This window comes from Monomorium pharaonis, chromosome 2 (genome assembly GCF_013373865.1).
Source record: "Monomorium pharaonis isolate MP-MQ-018 chromosome 2, ASM1337386v2, whole genome shotgun sequence".
NCBI classification, from domain to species: domain Eukaryota; kingdom Metazoa; phylum Arthropoda; class Insecta; order Hymenoptera; family Formicidae; genus Monomorium; species Monomorium pharaonis.
Genome location: NC_050468.1, coordinates 27,651,799 through 27,678,370, shown reverse-complemented (window position 1 = coordinate 27,678,370; position 26,572 = coordinate 27,651,799). Strand labels below are relative to the sequence as shown.

At 38.7% G+C, this 26,572-nt stretch overlaps 1 protein-coding gene across 4 annotated transcripts; it reads right to left on the bottom strand.

Moving 5' to 3' along the window:
- Positions 1-668: 668 nt before the first annotated feature.
- Positions 669-26,572, bottom strand: LOC105838197. Of its 4 annotated transcripts, XM_012683562.3 has the most exons (18): positions 25,876-26,572; positions 22,764-23,203; positions 20,558-20,871; positions 18,811-19,214; positions 18,284-18,625; positions 18,050-18,194; positions 17,552-17,957; positions 17,148-17,243; positions 15,635-15,998; positions 12,020-12,232; positions 11,310-11,846; positions 10,846-11,145; positions 9,483-9,777; positions 9,021-9,287; positions 4,787-5,208; positions 3,862-4,047; positions 3,329-3,675; positions 669-3,126 (listed from the first exon to the last, which is right to left on the bottom strand). In XM_012683562.3, the coding sequence occupies exons 1-18, from the start codon at positions 26,056-26,058 to the stop codon at positions 3,075-3,077; spliced, it is 5,313 nt and encodes a 1,770-aa protein (XP_012539016.1). In that variant the 5' UTR covers positions 26,059-26,572; the 3' UTR covers positions 669-3,074. The 4 variants fall into 4 exon arrangements, with proteins under 4 accessions (XP_012539016.1, XP_012539017.1, XP_012539018.1 ...); XM_012683563.3 differs by lacking the exon at positions 17,148-17,243; XM_012683564.3 differs by lacking the exon at positions 12,020-12,232 and having other exon boundaries at positions 25,876-26,570.

Genomic DNA, 26,572 nt, shown 5'->3' with positions numbered 1-26,572 from the left:
GCGCGCGCGCGGATGCGCATTCGATCGATCGTGCCCTTCGATCGTGCCGCCGCGTCGGGTCTTAATCATAAACTCCCGATGATGATTCCTCTCACTACACACGGCGAGCCCCGTGCGATGCGAAACGGAGTGTTTCAGTGTCGCTGAAACTGTTGCCGTTTTCCCGCGTCTTTTAATTAAACAGCCGACAAAGTGCCACGGGTTTTTATTTACCTCGGTAATGAATAGAGCTGTTACTTTCGATAATTTCGTATGTTCGAAGCTTCGAAAGAATTTGAAGCTTTGAAACCTCAAATCTTCATTCAAAGTTAACTTTAAGCTTCGAAGTTTGAATGAAGGTTTGAAATTGATCTCAAGCTTTGAAGCTTTGAACCTTTGAACATTTGAACCTTCGAAGTTAACTTAGAAGCTTCAGAGTTTGAAGTTATCTTTGAAGGTTTAAAACTTCGAAGCTTCGAATGTTCAAAGTTGCCAAAAGTAACAGCCCTATTAACAAAGATATTTATACAAAATGAGTCTAACAAGTGACATTAAAATAACGCTGAATTTTTTTACAAATCAATCTGAAATATTAAACCTATACAATTTTATCTCTATAGTTGATTGATTTACGAAAGAGAGAGTAAGAAAGTCAAGGAGGGATTGTAAATAAATGACACCTCTGCGGATTGTATTAAATTTTCTATTTTATTATCTGAAATTTTGAGCGGTTGACCAGGCGCTTTTCGATTTACACAAGCTTTCGTTTTGAAACGCGTTGTTCTCTAATACACCTCTCTAGTCGACGCCGCCGACCGTGAAACAATGTTACTTCATAACGACGGGATCGTCTCGGTGTGCCTTGTTCTTCGCGCCTGCATCCTCTTCCTGTTTTTCTCTCTCATCGCTGCCTCTTCGCGTTTGCGGCGGTCGCGTTCATCGAAGACTAAGCTATTAAATCCAGCGCCACGCCGCCGCCGCCGTCGCGACGATGTAGCCACTCGCGCTTTGTTCCGCCCGCTTAAACCTACACATCTTCCGTTCCGTTCTCGCACGCGCGGGATTGACACATTGAGAATCCCGCACCGTCATCCCGCATTGCCATTTTACGTTAACTCATCATCAATATTTTTCTCTATCAACATATGAATAAAATACAACACGCGCTAATAAAAACACGTTTAAAAAAGAAAACAAGTTTGTATAATTTTTCGCACTATAATAGTCCGAAGAAGATTCAAAAATAAATTTTTTTTTTTCAAAATTTTATAATTTTCTATATTTAGTGTCTCTCTCTTTCTCTCTCTCTCTCTCTCTCTCTCTCTCTCTCTCTCTCTCTCTCTCTCTCTGTCTCTCTCTCTCTCTCTCTCTCTCGTTGTCGGCACATTTAAATCATTTGCAGTCAATCTTCCTTTCGAAAAAGATTGCGAGCCCATTAGCTAGATGCTCCAAATTTTCAACGTGAAATAAAGTTAAAGCTTTTGGTTCCAGTTTTTGTTCAAAATGCTTTAAAAGCACATTTACAATAAACAAAGTTCCCTTAATATTTGCACGTCATTGCAAAATGTCGTTTTACCGAGGCAATCGGCCTCGTAATTCGATCTGCGTTTTTTCTGTGCTAAAATGTGTACCGATAATTCAGGGACACCCTGTATGCACCGGTAGGAGCGGACAGGATCGGTCTGAAGCTGATGTGCCGGCGTAGGGTTAGCTTCTCGTTAAAATGTATAATACGCCGGTCTCCTCTCGCACCTTCTTCCTGTTATACACGCGAGAATACACGCTAGCGATTTTTGACAGATACGCGCAATACTCACCACGGTTTTCTGTCTCTGTCGCACAGATAATTGCGCGTGTTCGCACAATCCGGAGGACACGCCCGCACACACGCGATCCTTGCATTCCTCTCGTTCTCACGGCGGATAAAGCCTCGTTTGGTTTTCGCTTGTTATAAATACTGGCGTTGGTAAGAATAGCGATATATATATGTATGTATATATATATATATATATATATATATATATATATATATATTTGTATATATTTAATGGCAATTCCACATGCACATGTTGCCGCATATGCGTAACTACCGCTACGCATGCACGTACGCGTCTTACGGCTGCATGGCGAAACGCATCTTCCGTTTCGCCGTTAGAATTAAATGATCCGATGAACTCTCTGTCGCCCGTTTCTTAAAGCTACTCTCCTTCGTAAAGTTATCTCCATGTGCGTATAGAATTTCAGCGACAAACAACCTCGGAGGACCCCTTCGTTTTCTCTCATATATGTCTATGTGTACGTCGTGTATCGATCATATTATAATATTTAACATCCTTTTAAAGACTTCGATTTTATAACGTTCATTATTTTACTACCCACACGTTTTGATCAACGTCATGATGCACAGATTCAAAATTAAAAATATTGTGCTAACCGAGATGGGATGTGCAATGGACAGGATTGAAATGGAAGAGCTCGATGCGCGCGATGACACCTATAAAATTCATTCCTGAAATTGGAACCGGTATAACTTTGGTGGGTTCCGATTTCGTTGGCACGGAAACCTGAAAATCTCTTTATGCTGAAAAAATCTTTATTCAAAGAAACATGTTAATAACTTGGCATAAAAGTTCGATCGACGTGTAATCTCTCTACCCCCCCCCCCGTAACATTGAACTCGTTAAAACTATATCGATCTTAGGTTTCCGTTTAAGTAATCTCAATGGAATTGTATTACTGCTGATAAACAATTGCGATTCGGCACGGCGAGCAGCGGCGATCGCACTAAACGGAACACAAGTTACTCTGTTTCTTTTATCGTTAACTTTTATTTGAACAATTTAACGTTACGTCACTGTTAATCAGCAGTTACAGTGGATGACCATGACGGTGAGAGATTTTAATAAATGTTGTTGAAATGAAAGAATCTTGGCAAACATCCACAAGCGTGTGGTGATCGTCGAGGTAACAACGGCGATCGTCGCGGATAATCCACAACGTGTTAGGAACCGGAAACGGATACGGACGAGGATTTCCTTGGACGATCTTCGCTACTTGCGTCTCGTTGGATTCGTCTTAGGGCGGATTGTTTCGCATCAACCTATTTTTATCCATCGATCGATCGAGTATTCGAGGGCGACCACCCACCTGAAATAATAATGAAAAATTATCTGCTGTTAGATATGTACACTGTCAGCGATGAGAAAAATAAACGTAACGAGAATTTAATTGAATAAATTTTAAGAATTAATTTGAAGCTTAAGGTATAATTTAAATTGAATTTTGAATATAATTTTACGAGAAAAATGTACGAGCCAGGCGAAAATTACCAGAAATCAGGCTTAATTACCGTTTCTTATCCATTTCTGTTTCGCTAGCGAAGACGTAGCTTCTTTGCGTAGGATCCGGTGGTTGCAACTCAAAAGCGTGCTTCCTGCCGCCGGAAGTCGAAGCGCTGTTGAGTACCTTGTAGCCGTGCAGACACGCCACGCCGAATGCTTTCTCGGCGTTGGCGTCATCGTAGAAATATAACGCAGCGTCCTTCAGCACGCAATACCGCTTGGACCAGCCGGTGGGCGAGGACGTTTTCCGCGAGTGTTCCTGTTGTTTGTGCAAATATCCGAAACAATCTGGCCTCTGAATGGCCCATGCGGCCATGTCCCTCATTCTTAGCGAAGAGTCCAGCCAAGTGTCAACCTGAAAAACGCATCAAGCAGTCATTTAAAAGAAAATTTAAGCTTTGACTTAAAAAAATAAGAGAAAATAAAGAAGAGAAAAAAAATTAAAGAAACTTAATTTTTTAAATATTTAACTAGCATTGTTTTAAAGTGATTTTTAAAAAATTCAAATATACAGTTCGTGTAGCAATTCACTTTGCGTTACCTGATTATTCCTCTCGACAGCCTCGCGTATGATGGTGATCCATCGAGCTGCCGCCTCTTCGGTATCGGCCGCCAGCCTTAGAGTCGGAGCACCCTTTTTCTTTATCGCAAAACTGTGCACTCTTAATTCAGGCGTCTGCTCCACATCATACTTGAGGAGCATTACCGCTCCCACCGGTTGCGAATCCTATTACGATAAGTGCACTTTAAGTAAAAATTGGCTTAACTTTTTACACGTAAACCAATTCCCTGATAGGATCTTTATTTCGGATTTTCGAAATTACATCAATCTCATTTTTTGCTTATAAAAAATATACTTAATTTTATTTTGTATTAAATATGACTAGAGGAATTTTTTGTTATAATTTTATAGAGAAGCTCTGCACGTTGTTCGCATTATAGAACTTTAGACTATAAGTTTGTAATTTTAAAATTACACTAGGAGAAAAGTGTTTGGTATTTGTGACTATAATTGCAAGATAAAATAATTATGATAAAAAGCTCCATTTTTATAGTTAGCGTTGCTATAATGTTAGTAATAATAATAATCTGATCTTTATAGTTCTATGAAACCAACTATGAAGATAATTTACTCTAAATTATATTTCTGTAATTTCAAATATTAATATATTAATAAAATATCAAGATGTAGTAAATGCAATCATAATTATAAAGTGAATATAACTTAGTCTTTTTGTATTAAAAAGAAAAAAAAATATATAAAATCTTTTTTTATAACTTATATATATATATAGCTGAATTTTTCTTTCTAAGAGTTGAATACGTGCAACTGTGACAGTGTAATACACATAAAATCAAGTGATAAAACCAAGTATTAGACTGTAAAATATTAGATGTATAATATAATGTATGATACTTTACGTATAATACGTGCCCAACCCTGCTAATACGTAAGTCTCACTTACCGAGTCAGTCTTATAGCAGTACAGGCAATTGTCACGACGAAGAGCAAACCATCGTCGAACCCACTTTTCCGTGCCTGACGACGTGGATTTTCTCCACAGATACCCTGAGCAACGTGGTGCCTCTCCCGTGCTCTCCTTCGCCCCGGTGCGTGACACCCGCGGCGCCAATACGTTGCAGGTTCTTGCAACTTCTAATTCCAGAACATCCGGGCCGGAGTGCGCCAGTTTTACGACCTCCGAGTGCGTGGCGTCTATCACGCTTCTACCGTTCACCGATATGATGATGTCGCCAATCTCGAGACCGGAATTCTCCGCGGGTGTGTCTGGCTCAATCGCGGAGACCACCACGGGCTTTGAACTATGAATGCGGAATCCGAATTCGCCGCCAGCTTCGCGTTTCACAATTACCCTCTTGTCACTCTCTGCGAACGTAAAATATAAAATGTATTAGGACTGTTATTCTTGACAATTTCGAGTTTTCAAAAGAATTTGAAGCTTCGAAGCGCCAAATCTTCAAAACTGACTTCAAATTTCAAAGCTTCGAATCTTGAAGTTAACTTCTAATTCTTCGAAGCTTTGAATATTCGAAGTTGTCAATAGTAACAACCTTAGTAAGCTTTTTAAGCTTATTTTTATTTTTTTTATTTTTAATTTTTTTATGTTAAGAAATAAGAAATATATATTTATTCTCTATTATATTTATAATAAATAACAGTTGTATAATTCAAAATGTGTTTTTAAATGAAATTTATTTTTCATTCAAAAATTCAATACTAATTATTAATTTATTTAACGTTTAAAATTAAAGAAAATTTAACTAATTTCAAATTTCTATAACTGTTTATATATATATATATTTCTACAAAAAAACTTTCTTTCATTTATATGTGTGGAAAAAAACATTGCATTCCCTTTATCATTATTACATACATAGAAACAAAAGATTAGTACCGTTTTCTCTTTTCTCTTAATGGCATTTAATATGCAAATTCCCACTGGATGAATTATATTTAGACGAGAAGCATTTAACATATGCGAACAAAAGGAGTCGTATGTGAAGTGGTTTAAATTGTTTAGCTTCGCGCTTTACAGCCACGCTATGCGATATCGAGTGACGTACACCACGAGAATGGTGTGGCGACACGATTATGTCCACGCGAGTACAATCGGGCAGGCAAATCGGTCGCTCTAGATCAGAAGAGGGCCGAAGCGGAAGAAAAACGGATCGACGACGGGCGCGCAACGTAGACGTTTCCACGCAAAAAGCAACGTCAGCGTGCGCTACAAACGTAATCGAGCATATTTAGACTCCGGACCTTTTCCCTCGTGATAATACAGAGGTGACTCCGATCGCCGTCGTGCCGGCGTTGTGCCGCCCTTATTTTTGCGCCGTTGCAAGCTTTATCCATTTTAGCCCTCGCTTTGATCATGAACGTGAAAGACGCTGGGAAAAAAAACGCGACTTGATCGTGCGCGCGAGGTCCATCATATACGGTATCGTAAGCACCACTGCCGGGTGTACGGATATACCATAGGGACAATATGATGTGAAGTGATGGAATACACCTCCGTGTAACCCCCCTCCCCCTCCCTCCTCTAGGTTCGCCGTACGTCGACGGACGCTTTGAGCCATTTAAGCCCGATGGGAAACAATGTCGGGGCGCACTAATAATGCCGCGGCCATAAATGTCAGTAACTCGACGTTTCATCAATGAATTAGAATCCTCTTACGACACGCGCGAGCTATACTAGGTGCGCGTACTTGGCCTGCAGGTGCACCGATTCAGTTTATCCGAACCATGCATGCCCCGGCGATTCTTGGCCGACATTCGATTGTCGTCGGCGCCTTTTAACGTTCGCATTGAGATATAGGTAGACATCTTCCGCTATAGATATTTGTGTCGTCGTTAATTTGGCGTCGGACAGTGTTTCATGAATAGAAATTAAGCCATAAATATAAATTATCTCTGCAGTTTCCAAGTAGTTGTAAGACTCTCTAGAGAGCGTCGTAAAATTATGATTTAAGCGTCGCGAGACCGAAAAGTTAACTTCTGCGAAATAACCGTTCAGAAAAAAAAGAGTATTTTCCGATATCTTTATATATTATTTTACAAGAAATTCTGAGCAATTCTTAAAATCAAATCAACTTTATCGACCTTAACATATTGATCCGACGGATTCTAATATTGTAAAGCTTTCAGTTTTGATAAATCTAACGACGAGGGAGCTGAGAGCGCCAGATTTCCGCAGGAATTCGCTATAAACTGATTGATCCAACTGCCATTCCCTTCTTTCGGAAATATTCACTTTTTCTTTGGTTCACCTTTGTGAAACTAAAACTTTATTCGTTACCTGTCGCGCCAAGTCTCGCCAGGGCCTGACCCTCCCTGCACCAGACTCGTAGCATGCACTTAAACAGCTCCTCCAGAGCTTGCTTCAATGTCACGTCCTTGTCCACCTGCGTCGCGTACTCGGAACCCGCGGAATTGCACACCATCGTCGATTGATTGTCAATGGAACTCGAGGCGACGCAAGGTTTATCGCTCGCGAGTTGCGATCTCCTCGCGTTCTCCTCTACTTCCTATCGAAGAAAGAAGGCAGCAAGAGAGAGAGAGAGAGAGAGAAAGGGACGCCTTTCCTTTCTCACCACGTGGCACCGACCGTAAGACCGTAATAAGGGGTGTTCGGGGCGAGCGGACGAGCTCGCGAGGGTGTGTACACAGAAAACGCGGTGGACTCGCGCGAAGACGATATGCCTCGAGCCGGCGGCGGCCTCGTGGAATGCGACTCGGCGCCCTGACCCACTGACTGCCAGCCAAAAGCTCCTTCTTCGACGCCTTCCCCTTCGACACCCCGCCGGTCCCCTCAACCGCCCGATAACCGCCGATCCGGTGCGCTTCTCCGCCCGCGGTTTCGCGAGCGCCGCCGCTGCGCTTCTCCGCGTCGCGTCTTCGCGCGGGCACAAATCACTTCTCTCCCCTGACTTCGTCTTCCTTCTCCGTCGCGAGCGAGCCGGACTTAAAGCCGTCTCGCTCGACGGCTACTCGACGGGCGGATTATATTTAGACGACGGAGTATTACGCGGTGCTTATTTAAAGAATCGGCAAGAACGCCCCCCTCTCTCGCCCCCCTCCCCCCTCTCCCCCCCGTGCCCGCCTTTCTCTCTTTACCCATTGCCTTTTTTTCTGCTTGTTGTCATGACCCAAATTCTTCTCTCTTCTTTTCCCTTCTTAACTTCGCTCTCTGTGCCCTCGCCTCCCTTTTCCCTTCGTGACTTGAATATTCTTGAATATTTATGTGTGACAACTCGCTTTGCACTCACAGTCGTGCATATAATGGCTGCGTGTATAAAGGTAACTTTACACGGATTTCTATTTCTACAAAGATACTCGACTAAATCGCATAATTCTCTATAATCCCCCGATTGCCTTCAGAGGAACAATGTCGGATTATTGAAATAAATTTCATTTATTCGACTTTCTGGCACTATAATCCATTTGTTTACGTGTTTCATCTGCCTCGCGTCATTTCTGATACCCTCCTTTTCCTTCTCCCCTTCACTCCTCTGCTACTTTTCTTTTTCTGCATCTCTCTTTCGTTTCACCTCGCTCCCGTTAACTCGTTGTCTAATTCTTCCTCTCGACGGCAGATATATCGCAGGACGCTTTCGCGAGGACGGTTTAAGAACATTCCTCGGCGATGCGTGAATCGGCGGCGTTGAAGCGGCCCGTTTTGCTACGCGTCGGACGTCATCCGTCGAATGATCTCACGACGTAGAGATTTTGGAATGCCGCTCAAGAATCTCTAACATAGACGCGAACGATTATGGAACAGCTGCACCGATGAAACCGATGATTAACGATTGTGCTAATAGGCGCTCATAGATTTACACTTAAAATATTAAACATCTGGAGAGTTCGTGCAGTAATTTATGTGACTTTTATTAAACCGTAAACCACTGAGATATAAAACATCTCAATTATCTCCTACTATCGTTTCTGTCGAATGTTCCTGCATGTTTTCTCACTTGAGCTAATTTTTTTACAAATAACGTTTTTCCTCTTTTCTTTCTCACACATTTTCTTCAGCTTCCGTTCCTCTTTTCCAAAGGAAATTTTGTATTTGTATCAAGTGACCAATTATAAAAAGAAACGAAGCAGACGAGAAATACGAGAAAAATTTTACGTTAAATTTCAAGTTAATTGGAAAAGGAAATTTTTTTTAATCTACTCACCGAAACGGTTCGTTTGTATCCTCTTGTACATCTCACCGCTACTTTTTCGATGTACTATCCTACGCATGATAATTCCATACTTCAGCTTAAATTTCTCTTCGCTCTCCGTAGACTCTTGAGAGTCCCGTCGTTCTTTATGGATACTGTCTTCGTCGTCACCATCTCTGCTATCGGGTCTTTTCCATACGTGACTCTCCTCGACATCCCCGATATAAATCCACTCGCTACTTAAGTACGGTTCCACATAAGAATCCTCATCTTCTCTTCCTGCCATTAAGAGAAAAGATAATATTATTTTTCTTAAATGCTGGACATTCTTTATTTAGCTAATTCTGCTTTTTTTAATGTCTAGAATTTCGTATTATTTCAAATTAAAGCAAAGAATAATTAAAATGTAATTCGATCTTGAACATATGTAAAAGTATTTTATTTTTTATCTTTAATGCATAGCTTTGAATTTACCTGTAAGAATCTCCATGCTGGCATCAGTACTTCGAGCTTGCAGCCTTCTTCTGTCCATGTCGTCGATCGAACCTCTGCTTTCTGGTCGGGGGGTGGCTCTCTCCTCCGATTTGGCTCGAATGTCTGACCTACTGACACTGGTGCGACGATGTCTACGGTCCCCTCGATCTTCTGATCTGTACCTCTTGTCGAATTTCTTGTACAACCGATGTCCTGTAACGTACTTGGAAGTTGTTCGGTGTCCTTCCGGGGAGTCCGCAAAACCTGCCGGTGGTCGAACGATCTCTTCCGACACCTCGGGAGTGAAGCAACAGGAGGGCGCACACGATAGAGAAAGAAGGCAGATAGACGGACAGATAAGTAGTCGAAAAAAATTCTACTTTGCATTTGCATTTAATCTTAGTACTCTTCGTGCGATCGAGCATTTATTATGGCATTGAAAATTAAAATTAAAAATGCATAGATTATAGTTCATAAATGTTAGTTTTATATATTTTCAATTACTTTAATTTTTAAGATAGATATTTAAAATTTTTCTTAAAAAAGCTATAAAATTGCTATATAGTTTTAAACAAGTTATTGTAAGCTTCACAGATATTTTTATTTGTAATACAGTCTTATTTTTTGTTAAATAACTCTTACAAAAATAATATATTAAAGATATATCGAAATTAAAGTATCAAAGGGAAAGCAAAATCTGTACGCTGTCTTTATGCGCTAATTATCGACACAATTTATTAATATATTAAGCAAAAGAAAAAGTTGTTTATAATTAATGCTTGTAAAGAGCATACTACAAGAGATAAATGAGATCTTTAAAGGGACAAAGGCAACTTCATTCAGAAAATGACTGCAACGTTCTGTACAGTAAAATATTTAAATATTAAGAAACTAATAATGAAATAATGATCTTCTTGATTATGTTAATTTAAAAGAGCAGAAATTAATATCTGATATACTTCGCATATTTTTACTCACAATAAAGTTTAATATAAAATTACGATAAAGCTACAGAAATGTTAAAAGCATTCTACATTTAATCTCTCTTTTAAAAATCTCATTTTAAAAAATTATTAAAGAGAATCTTCCGATCGTAAGAGAGTACAATATAATTACGTCGTTAAATTCTATTAGCTCTTTGAGTCTTCTTTTAGACAATCCAAAGTAATTCTTATAATGCATTATTAATGTCTCATAGTTCAAAAGTGCAATTAAAAAGCCTTAAACGACGAATAAAATTGGATGCATTTCCTTTCAAAGCGCGTTTTGAATGAAAAGAGTATTGCCCTTGCAAAGAGGTCATCCCGGAGTAAAGAGTTAAAGTGAAACACACATGAATAATGCACGGTAAGTAATATATCACCTCTCTGCCACAATGGTAACAGTGCGCGGCGTCCAGAGCGGTGGTGGAGGTGCAGGGCTGATCGGCGCTCTCGCTGTAAAAGACACTGTCGCTGCCCGGACTGACGGACCTCAACGATTCCGCCGACATTGCCTTTATTCTTGCGTCGGGACTCTGCGTTTCTATGACGAGCGCTCGCTGGCCGTTATGCCCTGGACTACGCTGATAACGGCCAGGACTCAGGCGACTGGCGCAAACTATGTCGTCCGCGACGCGGGACTTCCTTCGCGGTAGACTACCCGTTATCGCCGCGTTCTTATCCTATACGATAATTGTTTATCGAGATGTAGTTTATGGATTGTTTGTATTGTAAAAAAAAAAAGAGAGAAAAAACAATGGAGAGAAAAAAAATGATTCCAAGTCTTTTTCTCTACCTATTAAAAAAAGAAACGAAGTACAGAATAAATTGACAATCGTCGACTTACCTCGGTCGTGCTGCGTCTTCTGGTAGAAATATAACCGGTGGTCTTTCTCCTCGGACTCTCCCTGGTACGACGATGCCTCCCGCTGTCCACACCCTCCCGAGGCAGGTGGTGGTAGTGATAATGATGCATGTGATAGTGATGACTGCAGCTCGAATCGTCGGACGTAGGTGCGTGTAGACCGTCCTCGGTTTGCTCCATCCTCCATTCTTCCTTCTGAGGACTTCTAAGCACCGGCTGTTGCTGCTGCAATTGCGCTGACTGTTGAACGGAGTCCCGTTTTCTATTATTTCGATGAGGGCTCCGGGTTGACGTTGGCTTGCTGCGCGCTGGCCTGTGCCGATGGCTAGGTGTCGGGCTGACCTCGACGTTCTCCGGATACGTCGGCTCCGTGGGATGCTCGACTTCGACATTGGTCGGCGTTGTTCCGAGGAAGTCTAAGCTGAAGGTTTTCTTCTTTCGACGGCGTTCTTCTTCGCTCCACATACGAACGTCGGGTGGCGACTCGGCGTAACCTCCGGATGACGAGCGATGACCCTCCTAATGACGTAAAATGATGACGTTTTCGTGACTAAGAAAAACTGTACTTTTTATATCTGTTTTTATAACTAAAAACGCATTTAACTATTCACATATATTGTTTTTGATCTCTGTACAGATTTGAGTTAAAAAAAAAAACATTTTTAAAAGTTCATATAATCTTGCGAGCTTACATCTCGATCCAACTCATTCTCTGAGGTGTGACCGCTATGTGGAGCGACTTGCTGTAAATCATTATTCGGATCCGACATCGCGTCCTTAAGGTCGTAACTACCTGAACTACTGCTGCTGCTAGACATCAATGTCGGTGGAGGTAGTTCTAATCCAAATGCAATTGCCGCTTCTTCTAAAATTGGCGGCGGACTACACGGCTCCTCGACAACGGCCTAATAGAAGAATAGAAGAATTTACTATTTCAGCATTACATTGCCAAGGAGGGACTTGATTTATAGAATAAGAGATGATTTACAGAAAAGAAAACTTTAACATATATTTGTTTAATTGTACTTTAACCTATCCTCCTACTTTTTCTACTCTACCTTACATATACTATATTGATATTATTATTTAAGTTATTTATTCTCTTGTAATTATATATCTTGGAGTACAAAAATCTAATCCAAATAATCATTTATAATGACTCTAAACTCTAGTTCCCTAATATATACTCCAGTTTTCTCTAGTTTTCTAATATAATCCTTGTCATCTTTTTTTTTATTAATTGTGAATCTATATATAAATATTTAAATTACTGTATTTTTTCAATTTCTTTTCTTTCCCAAATCCATTTTTCTTTACATTTCTTATTAAACGTATAAATCAAAACCTTAGATTTATGTACACACAACACTAACTTCTTTTTCTTTAAAATCTCTTAAATGTCTATCGCATCTCTAGCTCTATTCTATTTCTCTTTTATTTGCAACAAGAACTACTTATCTACATAAACTAGATTTCATATACTAATTCTTCCAATTCTTATTCCACATATCTTGTCTCTCCTTAACACATTGTCTAATTCCTAATCTAATTATCTAATGTAAATTAAACAGTAATGGACTCAGCACTCTTGTTTTATGTGATTTTTTTCTATGTCTAGAAGTTTTCCGTACTTTTTTCCCTACCTTTGATTTGTCTTCATCGCTATCTCTGTTTCCTTACAGATCTTTTTTATTCTTTTTATTAAAATCTTATTTATTCCCTTCTTTCTTCTTGAGATGTCATCAAATGCTGCCTTTAAATCCGCAAATGACACAAATAGCCTTTTCTTTATCTCTTGCTTCCATCTTCCTTTGTACTATGATTCAATAAAAACAAAAATATTATCCATTGTTGACCTCTCTTTCGTAAACCCACATTAGATTTTCTCATTAGAATTAACCTCTTTTTTCCACTTCTCTTTCGAGTCCATCTCCAAAATTTCAACATATATCTAATAAGCTCTGTACATAATAATAATATTCTTCTATAGTTACCTGCATCTTTCTTATCTCTTTTATACAATGGAATTATTATACTTTTTTCAATCTGTTTTACTATTACTTATCTCTCCATATGTGCTTCATTAATTTCATTATTTTCTTGTACAGAGTATTTTCCTCGTACCTCCATCGAAATCCTATTTACCCTTGCTTTTTAAACTTTACTTTCTTCAATGGTTTCTTAATTTCTGCTTCCTTCAACGTATTATCATCTATTCTTACCTCTTCTTTCTTCATAAAGATCATCTTTCACACTCCCTCAATGTTGTTTTTCCTTTTCTTTTCTTTTTACTTTTTTCCTTATTTATAAATTTTTATTTTAAGCTTCTTTCCTCATTTTCCTTAATTTCTTCTCTTCTTCCTTTTGTTTTTCTTTTTTCTTTTTTATTTGTAACTTCCTCATTTTACTTCTTGTCTTTAAATATCTATCTTTATCTATTTTTTTCTTCTTCCAGCTCTCATAAATTCCTTATACTTCTCTTTTCTTTCTCATACAACTTTTATTTCATCTATCCTTATAACCTATCTTTTTTCCTTCTCATCTTCTTTCTTGTCATGGCCTGATTTATTATCTTCTTAATACTTTGCTAACTTTCCTCCATAGTATTTCCCCTCCTATCATTGATCTCTCAAAAACTCTTTTGTATTGGTTCTATACTTCAACATATCTTTCTCATCCCAAATAACAATTCTTACTCCCTTTTTCTTCTTTCTTTTCTCTTCGTATTCTATTTCCTGTTTTTATCTTCCATTTGTAAAGCTAACCGCATGTGATCCGAGTCCACCCTGCACCTTATACACAATTCTTCTTCATTAACAACTATATAATCTATCATATAACTTCCTCTGATTCTTATATGTATTTATATGTTTTCTTCTTTCCCCCTGCTCTTATCATCCAATATCTTTTCCTATGTTTTTTATCTCAACTCAAGTCATTTTCTATAAAAGTCTTTTCACTTTTTAATTTATATTTATTTAATTCTCATTATCTCTTTTTTTCACTTTATTCCCTAACTTTGCAATATATACCGGCCCGTTTTTTTTACAACTTATATTCTTACTATTTTTTTTAAACCTTACACTTAACTCCTAATTTATCTTATAAACTTTTGTATCTAGTTTTCTCTTCCTTTCCTTCCTGGCATCTCCTTTATCCCTTTAATCGTTATGTTGTCCCTCCTTTTATCTCTTTCCTTTTCTATTACAAGCTTCATTTGTTTGAGTATAATCTTCTTCTTATCTTCTGTAACTAATTTACTTTGCCTACATTCCTGTATTACCTTCCCTGTTTTATCTACCGTACCCGAGCTTCTGCTTTTGCTGATGCCATAACCTTTTTTCCACAATCTATTCTACTAATCTTTACAATATTTTTAAAATACTTTTACACCTCGTTTTGCCTTCACTTACCCTTCTTCTCCGCTTACTACTCTACCTCTTCCGCCTTTAACTATTCCTCTATTTAGATTTTACGTTCTAATATCGCGCACTCTAACTAAGCGGCCACACCCGCTCACACATACATACACATACACCACTTAATCCAAGGTTACCAACTCTGATTCGCAAACACCTATCCCCACTACAATAACACCCCCTTTATCAAAGACTATAGCTATTAGTAATGGCGTTAGGGGAATCCTGAAGCAAATTATCGACATTCTTTTATCAGAAAATATATTTGAATCATCTTTTCAGAATTTTAAATTTCTTTACACAATTAAAATATGCACGAAGAGAATAAAAGGCGATTTTAAATTAAAAACAAACAAGTTTTTTAATTTTTTTTGTTTTTAATGTAAAACCGCTCTCTTCATTTTTATGCGTACTTTAATTGTGTAAAAAAAATTAAATTCTGTAAAGCCAATTCAAAGATATTTTTTAATAAATTTGCTTCAGAATTCTCTCTTAACTAGAATTGTTGCTATGGTGGGGATGGTTGCTTGCGAGTAAAAGTTGGCAACTTGATTCATGCAACCGTCTTAATCAGATCCAACAACGGCTAAATAATGTGTAAATACAGTTTCAATCTTTTTTGCTATATAATATAACAAAATTTTATTGCATAATTAACTTAAACAAATCTTCAAGAAAATTAAAGTTTAAATCAGTAATATAAATTAAAAATTATAAAATTTTAAGTCCATTCTCCAGTTACGTTAAAAAAAAAAAAAGATTTGCCAGAGTTGGCAAAGAATTGAGTGGTAATGTACAGTTATTAAAACGTCCTCTTGCAAATTCGTCTAAATCAATTCAATTAACATCCCGTTGGTACAATTAAAATGCAAATTCGCGAACATCTACCTCGCTCCTCGCCAGACTGTAAATCGAGCTTGCACTTTCGAAGGAACTGCCTTCCGCGGTCGCGGTGGTCGAAGCGGGCGCTGACGCCGCCGACGCCGCGGCGCTGGACGTCTGCGGTGGCCTCGACCAGGAACTGGTCGTGGCGGACGTGCCTGTAGTGGTCCCGGTTTCCGTAGAAGTATTGGCAGTGACGTAGTCCTCGGAGGTCTCGGAAATATCGGTGCGCCCGCCCGAGTCTGTCCTCGCCAGGCTCAGACCAAACTCGCTCGACGACTGCGACTGGGGCTGAGACAACGGCGGACATGGACTGCGGCGTAATCCGCTTCTTGGTCGGCCGTTAGTCGCGGAAATAGACGATTCAATACTGGAGAGAGGAAGATTAATTTTAATCAAGATATAAGGTGGAAAAATGGGATAAAAGCGGGGGTATCAATTTCAATTTTGTATGGGGTAAATTATGTACATTGACTGTGGCGCTACTAAAAAAACGAATATACGTATTGGTAGTACATTTCTTAAGGGAAGGAACATGAAAATGAATCTCTCTCCGTTACTACGAACTCTCTGGGCGTGTCGACTGTATATATTGTGATATTGAAAGATTATACTTCATGGTATATCTCAATTTTACTATACAAAATAAAAAGATAAACAAATACATGTAGATATAAATTAAAATAATTTAATACTAGTTAAAAAGATGAAAAAAAGTATTTACAAACTTATATTTATTATACAATCTTAAAAAAATATAATATATTGCATTGTTTTTAATGTATATAATGTATATAATGTATTTGTAAATTTTAGAGAACTTTGAGTGAACGTTATCTTGCACACATTTACACATTACATTTCTATATTCAATATGTGATATTTTCTTCGCAAAATTATAATTATATAATTTTATTGAAATTTTTAACAATTTATATTAACCCTTTGAATACACACTTTCTGTCTGTAATATTCAATACACACCAAATTGATTCTAACTAACTAAGAAGGTATCATAGCGACGCTACTGATTTTTTAATCTGAAAAAATTCTGATCCAAAGTTTATATATCAAAAGTGATATCTGATCTAGTCTGGAAAAAAAAATTGTTGTACATGGTCAAAAAAAATTAAAATGTTGACGCTCTGGGGCGTACAACAACTGTTCGATAGTAAAATAGAAATCAATAACAGATGTCGCATCAAGGCCTATTTTGATATTCTAAGTTAAAAATATTTTAAGACAAACTTTTGTTGCAGCCATATTAAGTCCTTAATCCTTAGTGTACTCAAAGAGTTAATATCTTTTCAGAGATAAAAAAATATCAATTATTCAAATTGTTATGTATTATTCTATTTGTATCGCATGCAGCAATATATGTCCACTCAAATATACTGGTTTATGTACAATAATTAAATATTTTTGAGATGTGTGTTCTAAGAATGATTCATCAAAGGTATCGAGTTAAAAATTTAAGGGAACTACTATGAAACCAGATCAGAATGTTTTATAGCCTTACATATCGTACGCATAAAAATGTGCTGTTGTGGATACATCATTGTAGTAAATTTGTTGAAACTCTACCGGTAACAGATCTTGTATTCTGTAAGAACGTCTGTAAAAATATTTCCTATAAGTAATGTAATATGTAACAGAGTGTCGCAATACAAAAATCTCTTGTGATATTTTTTAATCGGAGAGTATCGGATTTACATATTCCGCTGTATGTTCAATAATTTTAACATTCCTTATATAGAATTGCGTCCGGAGTGATGCTATTAGTGCCATTAACCTCAGTCTATTCTTGTTCTACAACTTGTTCTACACTTTAATGAGCAATGAGATAGACTGATGCTGATAGCGCTAACAGCGTCTCCCCGAACGCACCTTAGACCCCCCCTTGAAAATGAATTTTGAGCCTACCTTGGTGTAAGGGGTTGCACCGGAGTGGCTGGTTCCAGACGTATTCTTGGACTCGGCGGGCAAGGTTCCACCTCGTCTTCCCCGTCCAGGGCCTCGGTGTCCATCGACGAACGTTGCTGATGTTGCAAAAGTAGGAGATGTCTTCTCCTCGATGATGGCGTCAGTAGCGCCAGTGAATCAGCTTGAAGAACTGTCGCCTGCGACTCATTCCAGATTCCGTCGCTGTGGTCCCTGGTCACGTCATTTGTTAGAGAATCACTCGAGGCGAATGGTGAAGTCACTTTGCCAATGATGTTGGTACTGATGATACCGGTTCCGATACTAAAAGCAGTCGGATAGACCGCGGTGCTCAGTAAGGCACCGGGGGGTAACGAATCGTCCTTCGGGGTCTGCGATATCCTTCGTGCTAAAAAAAAAAGTATCATCACTTGTATTATACAAAAATTTCTTTATTTCTAACATGGCGTGAGTGAATATTACTGAGCTGTAAGTACACACATGTTGCTGCAGTTGGCGATGTAGGTGAGGTTGGAAGTGACCTGGGAAGCATAAAGTCGTCTGACGGTACACCTTGTACGCCATCCTCGAGGGATACGCTTCTCTTCCGGAAGAGACCCCGTCGTATTAGATTTTCGTGAAATTCCTAAAAAGACATGATTTTTTTTTTTTATAAAAATTTCATTTCACACTACGATAAATTTTCGTTTACAAAGTACGTTTCGAGACATTTACCTCCTCATGATGATCCTCGTGAGGCGAGAGACTTCGTAACAAGGACAGATCCTCGGGTGTCGAGGAAAATTGGACGGGTGTTCTGACAGTTCTGCCCCAAGAATCCTGCTGATTTCTTCTGCAAGTATGAGGATAACTCGGTTCGCTACTTTCTCCAATAAGTTCGCGCCTCTCGACGCGAATTTCGCCATCGGAGAAGGTCTTCTGGAGAGGGAGGAATCGACGTTTGGGTTCAGAAATCCGGCTGAGAAGCGCCCGAGCATCTGGCGACACCGGTGCCGGTTTGAAATTGATAAAAATTTCCTGATCGTCTATATCGAAGGACTTACGACGTTGATGACACTAAAAAAGACATAAAACAGATAATTTATATCACTTCTTATCGATTTGTTGCAATGATATTCACAATCGATTATGGTATCAGAGAGTATTAAACCAAATATAAAAATGTGTATAATTCAATACATTTTATCCTTAGCAGATTAAAGCTTTTTGTAAAATATAAAAGTTTACGTTAAAATACTTACAACACCAACAGGAACAAGAGCGATGTCTCCGTTTGGCAAAGTTTCTTCAATGACGACGGCAGTGGTGACGGTGGGTATGGGTGGTGGTGTTGTTGAAATAAGAAAGGGTGACCTCGGTGGCTCCTCGCTCTGAGTCCTATGGAGTGGTTCGTGTTCAGTTTCCTCCTTCGCTGGCGCACCACCCTGGCCACCGAGCGGCGTTCCTATTTTTCCAGCTTCCGAATAACTTTTGGTCAATTTTCTGCCGTTGAAAACGCCATTCGTTTGAGCACCCTGCGAGACCATCTTGACACGATGGATGGTTCTGGGACTAAGAGTCACCGGAAGTATACGACCGCGAAACATCGGCGGGAGCTCGGTCTGCGTCGCTTGAGTCTTCATGGCACCGCGTTTAGGTGGTTTCTCTGGAACGAACAAATTGCTACAACTCAGGCAATTACTCGAATCGAGTCGACAAACTTTTTTTTACACTTTCATAAAGTGTAAAAAAGTTTGTCGACATTATAGCCTGCAAGAAGCAAGCTTGTTTTAAATGGGCTTTAGTTAACTTCAAATAAGTTTTAATTAGTTTTAAATACTTGTTTTAAGTACTTTGTTTGAATAAAGGACAAATAAAATATTTCTGTATAAAAATAATTTACTCTCCCCCCCCCCTCTACTTACGACGTACTTATGCTTCGAGATTTCAATCAAATTGAACGTAAGACATAGCAGTGTATTAAATAAATGCGTCAAATTGCTATTACTTATGTTTAAATTGATATATTACTCGTATTATTTTAGATTATGTTTAAACAGAAAAGATTTTGTTTAAACAAAACAAAAAGATTATGAAAAACAAATTACTTATTACTAAATTATTTATTATTAAAAAAATTATAAACTTTTATTTTTAAAATAAAACCAAACAGCTTTTGTCTTAAGATTATAATTCGTATAATTCTTAATATAATATTTTGTATCATAAAATTAATATTTAGCTTAAATGGAGATTAACTGCAAGAAATAATGAAAAATAAAGCTATTTATCGCAACTGCAAATATTAAATTGTGAATTCGAAAATTTGCGAGTCGAAGTAGAAATAGATAGAGGAATATCTGCATTATTAAAATTTATGAACCAAAAAATCTGTAAATAAATTTGTTATGCAAATAGTAAAGACAAGATTAACTTTAAACTTATCAAAAAATTAACAATTAAGATGTAAAAAGATTAACAATTAACATGTTAAAAGAAGTTATTAAAATATTTAATAAAAGTTTATATTGTATATATATATGTATTCTATTTAACAATTGTTAATAATTTGATGTACAGTAAAAATTTATCTCACGCGGCTTTTGCACAAGTTTTTTCTTTTCCCTCTTTTATATTATTTAAAAGAACTTTATCAGATCATAGTTCTGATCCACGTTAACTTGGTTTATAGCGAGCTTTACCATCGTCAAACCGACCTCGAATAAATAGCTTTTACTACTTTCCCCACATAATCTATGATACTTGGCTTGAGATCAAAATAGCGAAACGACAAAGATCATCCTTGCACAGTTGCTACACACACGGTATGGTATCTCGGATTAAACTTCAATTAACTTATTTTAATTAATAAATTATTTCCAACTGCAAACTAACTATAATATTCTCTTTTTAATTTTATGATTTTACAATCCTGTATTTATATACAATTTATATGTATATTGTATGTAAATCGTATGCAATCGTACTATGTATTAAAAGACGACTTACCAAGTACGAGAACACGTGGCTCAACGCCTGGATAAGGATGTGTTAAGGGCAAGGACGAAGGCAGTATCGTATTTTGCATAGTTGGCTGCGAGTCTATAAGACGTTCCGGATTGTGTGGCCTCGGAGGGCTTATGTTCCTTGGGACTTCAAACGATGTGAGCGTGTGCGATCTCGCGAAGCTCACGTGTTTCGTCTTTGGAGCTTGCGATATTTGCATCGTCGTTATAGAAGCGGGAGGAGGAGGTACTGGTGGTAATACTGGCCGCGGCCCTTCCAACTTCGTAGATTCTTCGTCTTCCGGAACCCAAGTGTATCTATCGCGATAGAAAATTATACTGTTAAGGTGTAATACTATTAAACATTTATATTATTGAGCGATGATATCTCAATTAATATTGAGAAAAGTAAAACTGAAGACGGAAACTATTAAAAATGTTTAAAGTATTTTCAATTTAATTTATTAGCGCTTTAAATTATTTTGATTTTTTAAATTATATTTTTAATAAGACATTACTTTAATTTTTATTAACATTATTGCTTTCTTTGTGAAATTTATTTAATTAATATATTGCAATTATTAAAATTTCTTAATTACTGTAAAAATAATACTGATTAGAGCTATTGAGATGTAAATTTTAAAGTAAAATACGTATCTTTTTATAATGGAAATTAAGTGGGCTAAATGGAAAATACGTCATTAATATTATCAAATAATTCCCATATATATATATATATATATATATATATATATATATATATATACTGTTGCAAAACAATTTGATTATACGTGGTACGAATGCATCATAAGGGAAACAGGCGTTGATAATAGGCGTATCATTTTCTCTGTTAAACAACGGATGACTCGTTTATATATAAACACATCATGTGTACATTATACATCAATTTTTAAAACACGATTTTTAAAACCACTGCAAAAAAAATAAATTTTATTACACGTAAATTCATTTACGTAGAGAATAAATCGATAAACAGAAGAATTAATAAACTTATAAAATAAGATCGTTAGCACGGGACTATATTTATATGATCACACCGTTATCCATTAACTCCAGACTTTTTTCCGCATATTCTTGCACGTACACAGCGATTTTGCGCGCAACCATAATTTTTTTAATCGACCGCTTTCCGTTGACCTTAAAAAGCTGATAAAGGGGCGGTGCAGCACTCATGCTAATCAGAAATAAACCCAACCCTAGACACTATACTATGAAGAGACCGCGGAAAGCTTTACACGTAACAGTCGATGGAACATCGTGCGCTATATAAATATTGTTTTTATAAAGTCTATCTAAAACCATAAAAGATGCTCGGATCAATATGAGGATAAAGATAAATTTCCGAATGTGTCCTTTTCTTGTTTTATCGATGTAACAAAAAGCACGCCTCGTTACAAGTTTTTTTAACAAAATTTTTCGCAAACAATTTTTCCAGTGAAACTTATCCTTTAACAACTTGTTCTTTTAACGATACACGTGTAACCCATGTTTTTATAAGCATTTGCATTTTCAACCTTTTCCACTTTACATTGCAGGTAAGAAGAACGAAAATTTTTCTCTCCCCTGAATTTACCTTTGCGTGCTCATCGTTTGCACTGCGACACGCCTTTCAATCAATTACGTTACTGAAGTCTTTACCGATAAATCGATTAGTAGATACATTCTAAACGCGTCTCGACGGAGTAATTCGCCCCAAATATCCGAAGCACTCGGCTGCCAAATGGTCGGAGGTAATATCGCCCTTCACAGGTGTCGATCTCGCGTGTATGCGTACGATGATTACTCAAGTAATTACCATGATTAATAAAACGGACGGACTGTGGTTTGACTTGAAAAATAAAGGTAGCATGTAAATGTACACCGCGCTTGTTGATTAATGTGCAAAAATTGTAAATTTACAGAGAGAAAAATACATTTTTGCCGCCGTCATCGGGAAAAATTGTAGTCCCAGATATCGCGGTGTATTTCGCCGGGCTACTGACGAATGCGTGTATATATACACTGTCGTCGGTTTTTCGAAGTGGTGGCCTCTCGAAGCCCTCAATTTCTCGAGTTTGCCGACGCTTTGACGGATTACGGTCGTTCCTCGCGCATCGAGACTCGCAGAAGGGAGAAGTCCATCGCCCTATCATCGGCACACACGGCTAGCTGACTCGCGCTGATCGATCTGCTGCTTCTTTCTTACTCACCTCTTCGGATCGGGCACGGTGCAAAACGATCTCGGGCGCCGTCTGAAGTAGGAACTCTCGATCCAGTCCGCCTCCTCCTCCTCAAGGTCGTATCGCGTGAGACCGCGGGAGTAGGTCGGATAAGGCTGCCGGTACATAATTTGGAGGGGCCTTCGGGGATAGGGCGCGTCGCAGAGGTTCTCGTCGCTGGGGACGCTACGCACGCACGCCGACAGGATGGAGTTCCTCGTGGAGCTGCACGGCGACGGCCCCCGCGTGGACAGGCACCCGAAGAAACCACCGCCGGACTTCTCCACGGCGTCCAGCTGCCGGCTGGTGATGCAGTACTGCTCCTTGATGTCCTCGCGCGAGTACAACGGCGTCGCGCGACGATCCCACGAGTCCATGATACCACCGGGACCGCCGAAGCCATGGAGATCTACCTGCGTCGAGACGTCCACCTGTCCGCAAACAGGACCGCGATTACATATCAGCTCCCCCCCCCCCCACCCCGGAAACGCAGCCGGCGAACGATTCCGACGGGTGGCGGACGTTGATTGACGCGCGGAGCGATCTACGCGCGAATGTGATAGGAGTATTTCAAAGGAATCGCGACATTACTGGTTCGTATAGCTCACTGCCGACAGGCGATTTCGACGACACCGGCTGTCTGAAGCTCGAATATAATCTCGCGCACAAAATTGAGAGTGAAAAGAATCCTACCGAAAGGAATCCTACCTCTTCCGAAATGAGACGAGCGACTGTAGCTGGAATATAACGCGAGGGGTAAAAAGAATAACTTGGAAACTGCTCACAAAGAAAAGCATATCACGGAGATATCTTCAAGATATCTATATGTCAGAATATCTGTTGCGTAGCACTGTCGAGATAAGAATGTTTCTGAGATATCTCCAAGATACTAAAAAGTTACGATAATTTTATCTCAAATGTTTGATCTTTATGTTTGATCTTATCTTTAATTCTTATATCTAAGATAGTCTGAAGATATGCTGTATAAATTATCTTATTGGTTACGAAATATATCTCAAAATAAACACAAAGCAAACTTAAATAAGATAAAAAGTCCAACTATAATACCGACTACATTAGATGCAAGGATCGCAAAGATATCCTTCAACGGACAATAGGTGATATCAAGTAATGATATCCTGCAGAATTCTATGAATATCTGACAATAAGATAGATTGAAATTGATTTAAAATTGCAAGCACAAAGATATCTGATTATATCTCAGATATATTTTGCCGTTTGGGCAATTGCCGTCAAGCGCAGTCGGGAAAAGCCTTTAAGTGAGAAGGTGAAATTACTGCGAATCTATATGCAGATTTGTCATTTCTATTTGCATTGTACTTTAATAAATTTTTAATAATAATAATTTTTATAGTTTTGCTCTTGATCTATCTGCGACATTATAATTAAAATTCAAATCGTATGTTATTTATCAAGGGATATCAACTAACGATATTATTTTCGATCAAAACAAGATTATTCACATCTGAAACACCTATTAGCAATATTCAATTTTTAGCGAATTTCCATTTCCATGTGAAAACATGATAGTCAAAACTCCAAATACTGGTTTAAAAATATTATTTGTCACGGATGTTGAAACATGGAAAACTCCATCCCTGTAAAAAAAAAAGCTAATAAAGAAAACATTCTCGTGCGGGTCGTTTATTGTCTTCCGCGGGGCAGTTAAAAATTATATCGCTCCTCGATCGACCACGGTAAACTGCTTCATTCATTGAAGTTCCATAGCTATACGCGACTTATTGTGCCGAGCTACGTTATCGGAAATCGCAATAGTCGCTGCATTAAACTTCTGTAATTTCCCGGACTTCATTACCGTTCTTGCATTATTCCTTTCCTAAGCATGAAGTTCCGCTATCTACTACCCTCGCCATGGTGATGCCACTGCAGCCGCCTAATGCCTATCACATTATCAGTTTCCGGTAATAAGATTCGTTCGAGATGTTCTCCGTTTAGCGGAGATCATCAACGAGACGAACGCGGGAAACGTTTCAACCGTCGCCAAACGAAGAGCATTTCTCTCGAGGAGACTGACCTACATTCGGTCGCAGGAAACGGATTTTGAAGCGCGAGCAATGTCCTCATTCCCCGAGGATGTGTGTACGTGTGTGTCTGTATGAAGAGATGATTAGAGAATAATATTATTTATACTTTTTTGATCAAGGAAGAAGCTCGTCATTGATTATTGCAGTATATTCTTTCAATCAACTAAAAAAATATTTGCGAGTAAAAATACTACATCAAAATTACTGTTTAATGTTAACAAATTTACATAAATAAACATACGAGTAAGTAAAGATAAAAATACGAAAAAAGATAAAAATATATAATAAATAGCAGCAAAAATATAGATCATATATTTTAAAAAAGCATTTATATTTCTCTAAGAAAAATTTTTTTTCTTAAAATTAACGGATAAAAATAAATTTATTTATTTTTTAACAAAATATGTTAAATATTATAAGAGTAATTAATAAATTAAAAGTTTATCTGCCATCTATTAATGAATTTTGATACGCGATCTCTGCAATGATAAATTAATGAACTTTAAATATCAAACAGCTACAACTTCTTTTTCTTTTCACAGTTATATTGTCAAAAGAAAAAAGATGTAACGTAAGATTTATATAAAGTAACAATGTTTGATTTAATATAATAATCCGATATTGCGTTAAATTTTATATATACAGATAAAAATAATATTATGTCACGGTCATAGAGCTATTGTGTGCTACAGTAAATCAAATTCTAAGTACCTTGTTCCGTTGTATGAATAACGATTTACTAAATTATTAGCGAACAAAACGCGATCTGTATTAAGGCAAAACTTCCAAGTCCCTCATTCATTTATATTTATCAAGTCTATTTATTTCTTCGTTTACACTTTGCGCTTTATTTTTGGAATAAAAATGAAAATGAAAGTGGAGGAGCGCTGCGAAAACGAAAAAGACGGGTGTCGTTTTGGAAAACGGCCATACAGCTCAGCCGAGCCGATGTCCGCTCCAGCAGTTGATGGACATACATCACGCGTACTCGCCACGCATAAACATGACTAATATTAGAACTCGGATCACGACGATACCTGGGGATGATAAACGGGTGTCGTTCTGCCGACAGCGTTGGCATCCCCCCGCATAGCGGGCGGCATGCTCGCCGAGGCCGTGGGCAGATTCCTTGGGTTCATGGCGATCTCGGAACCGGGATGGATCCTCCTAACACCCACCGGCGTAGGTCCGGCGGGTGTCGAGCTCGGTGCCTTCACCATCCTGGGCCGCACCCCGCGCGATCACACCGACCGTGTGACTGACGGGAAACGCACGGGCCGCGAACACGCACACCAGCTGGCCTATCGATCTACCCGCTTTTTCCCTCTCAAACGAGAGAGATCGTCCTACTCTCGGCGCCCGGAGGGTGAACCGAGAGCCAGCCAGCCTCCTCGTAGACTATCTCGTCGGCGCGCCTCGCGCCCGCGGGACCTTCATGGTCGCGCGAGGAGCGGGACGACGGGTCCACCACCCGACAATGTCCTTACGCGACACTCGCGCCTCAACGGATTCGCGGTAATCTGTCGTTGACTCAGGCTCCCTGGCCTGATACGCGCCGCGGAGGATCCGACAACGACGAGCGCGACGGTGGCGATGGTGACCACCACGGCGACGCTGGCATACGTCGTACTCGACCGAAGCGACGCGTCTCGGTGCTCCTCGCGAGAGAACGCGAGGGATGACGAGGCTCTCTCTCCCGTGGGGTGGAAGAGAGACGTTGCCGGGGGTACGCGA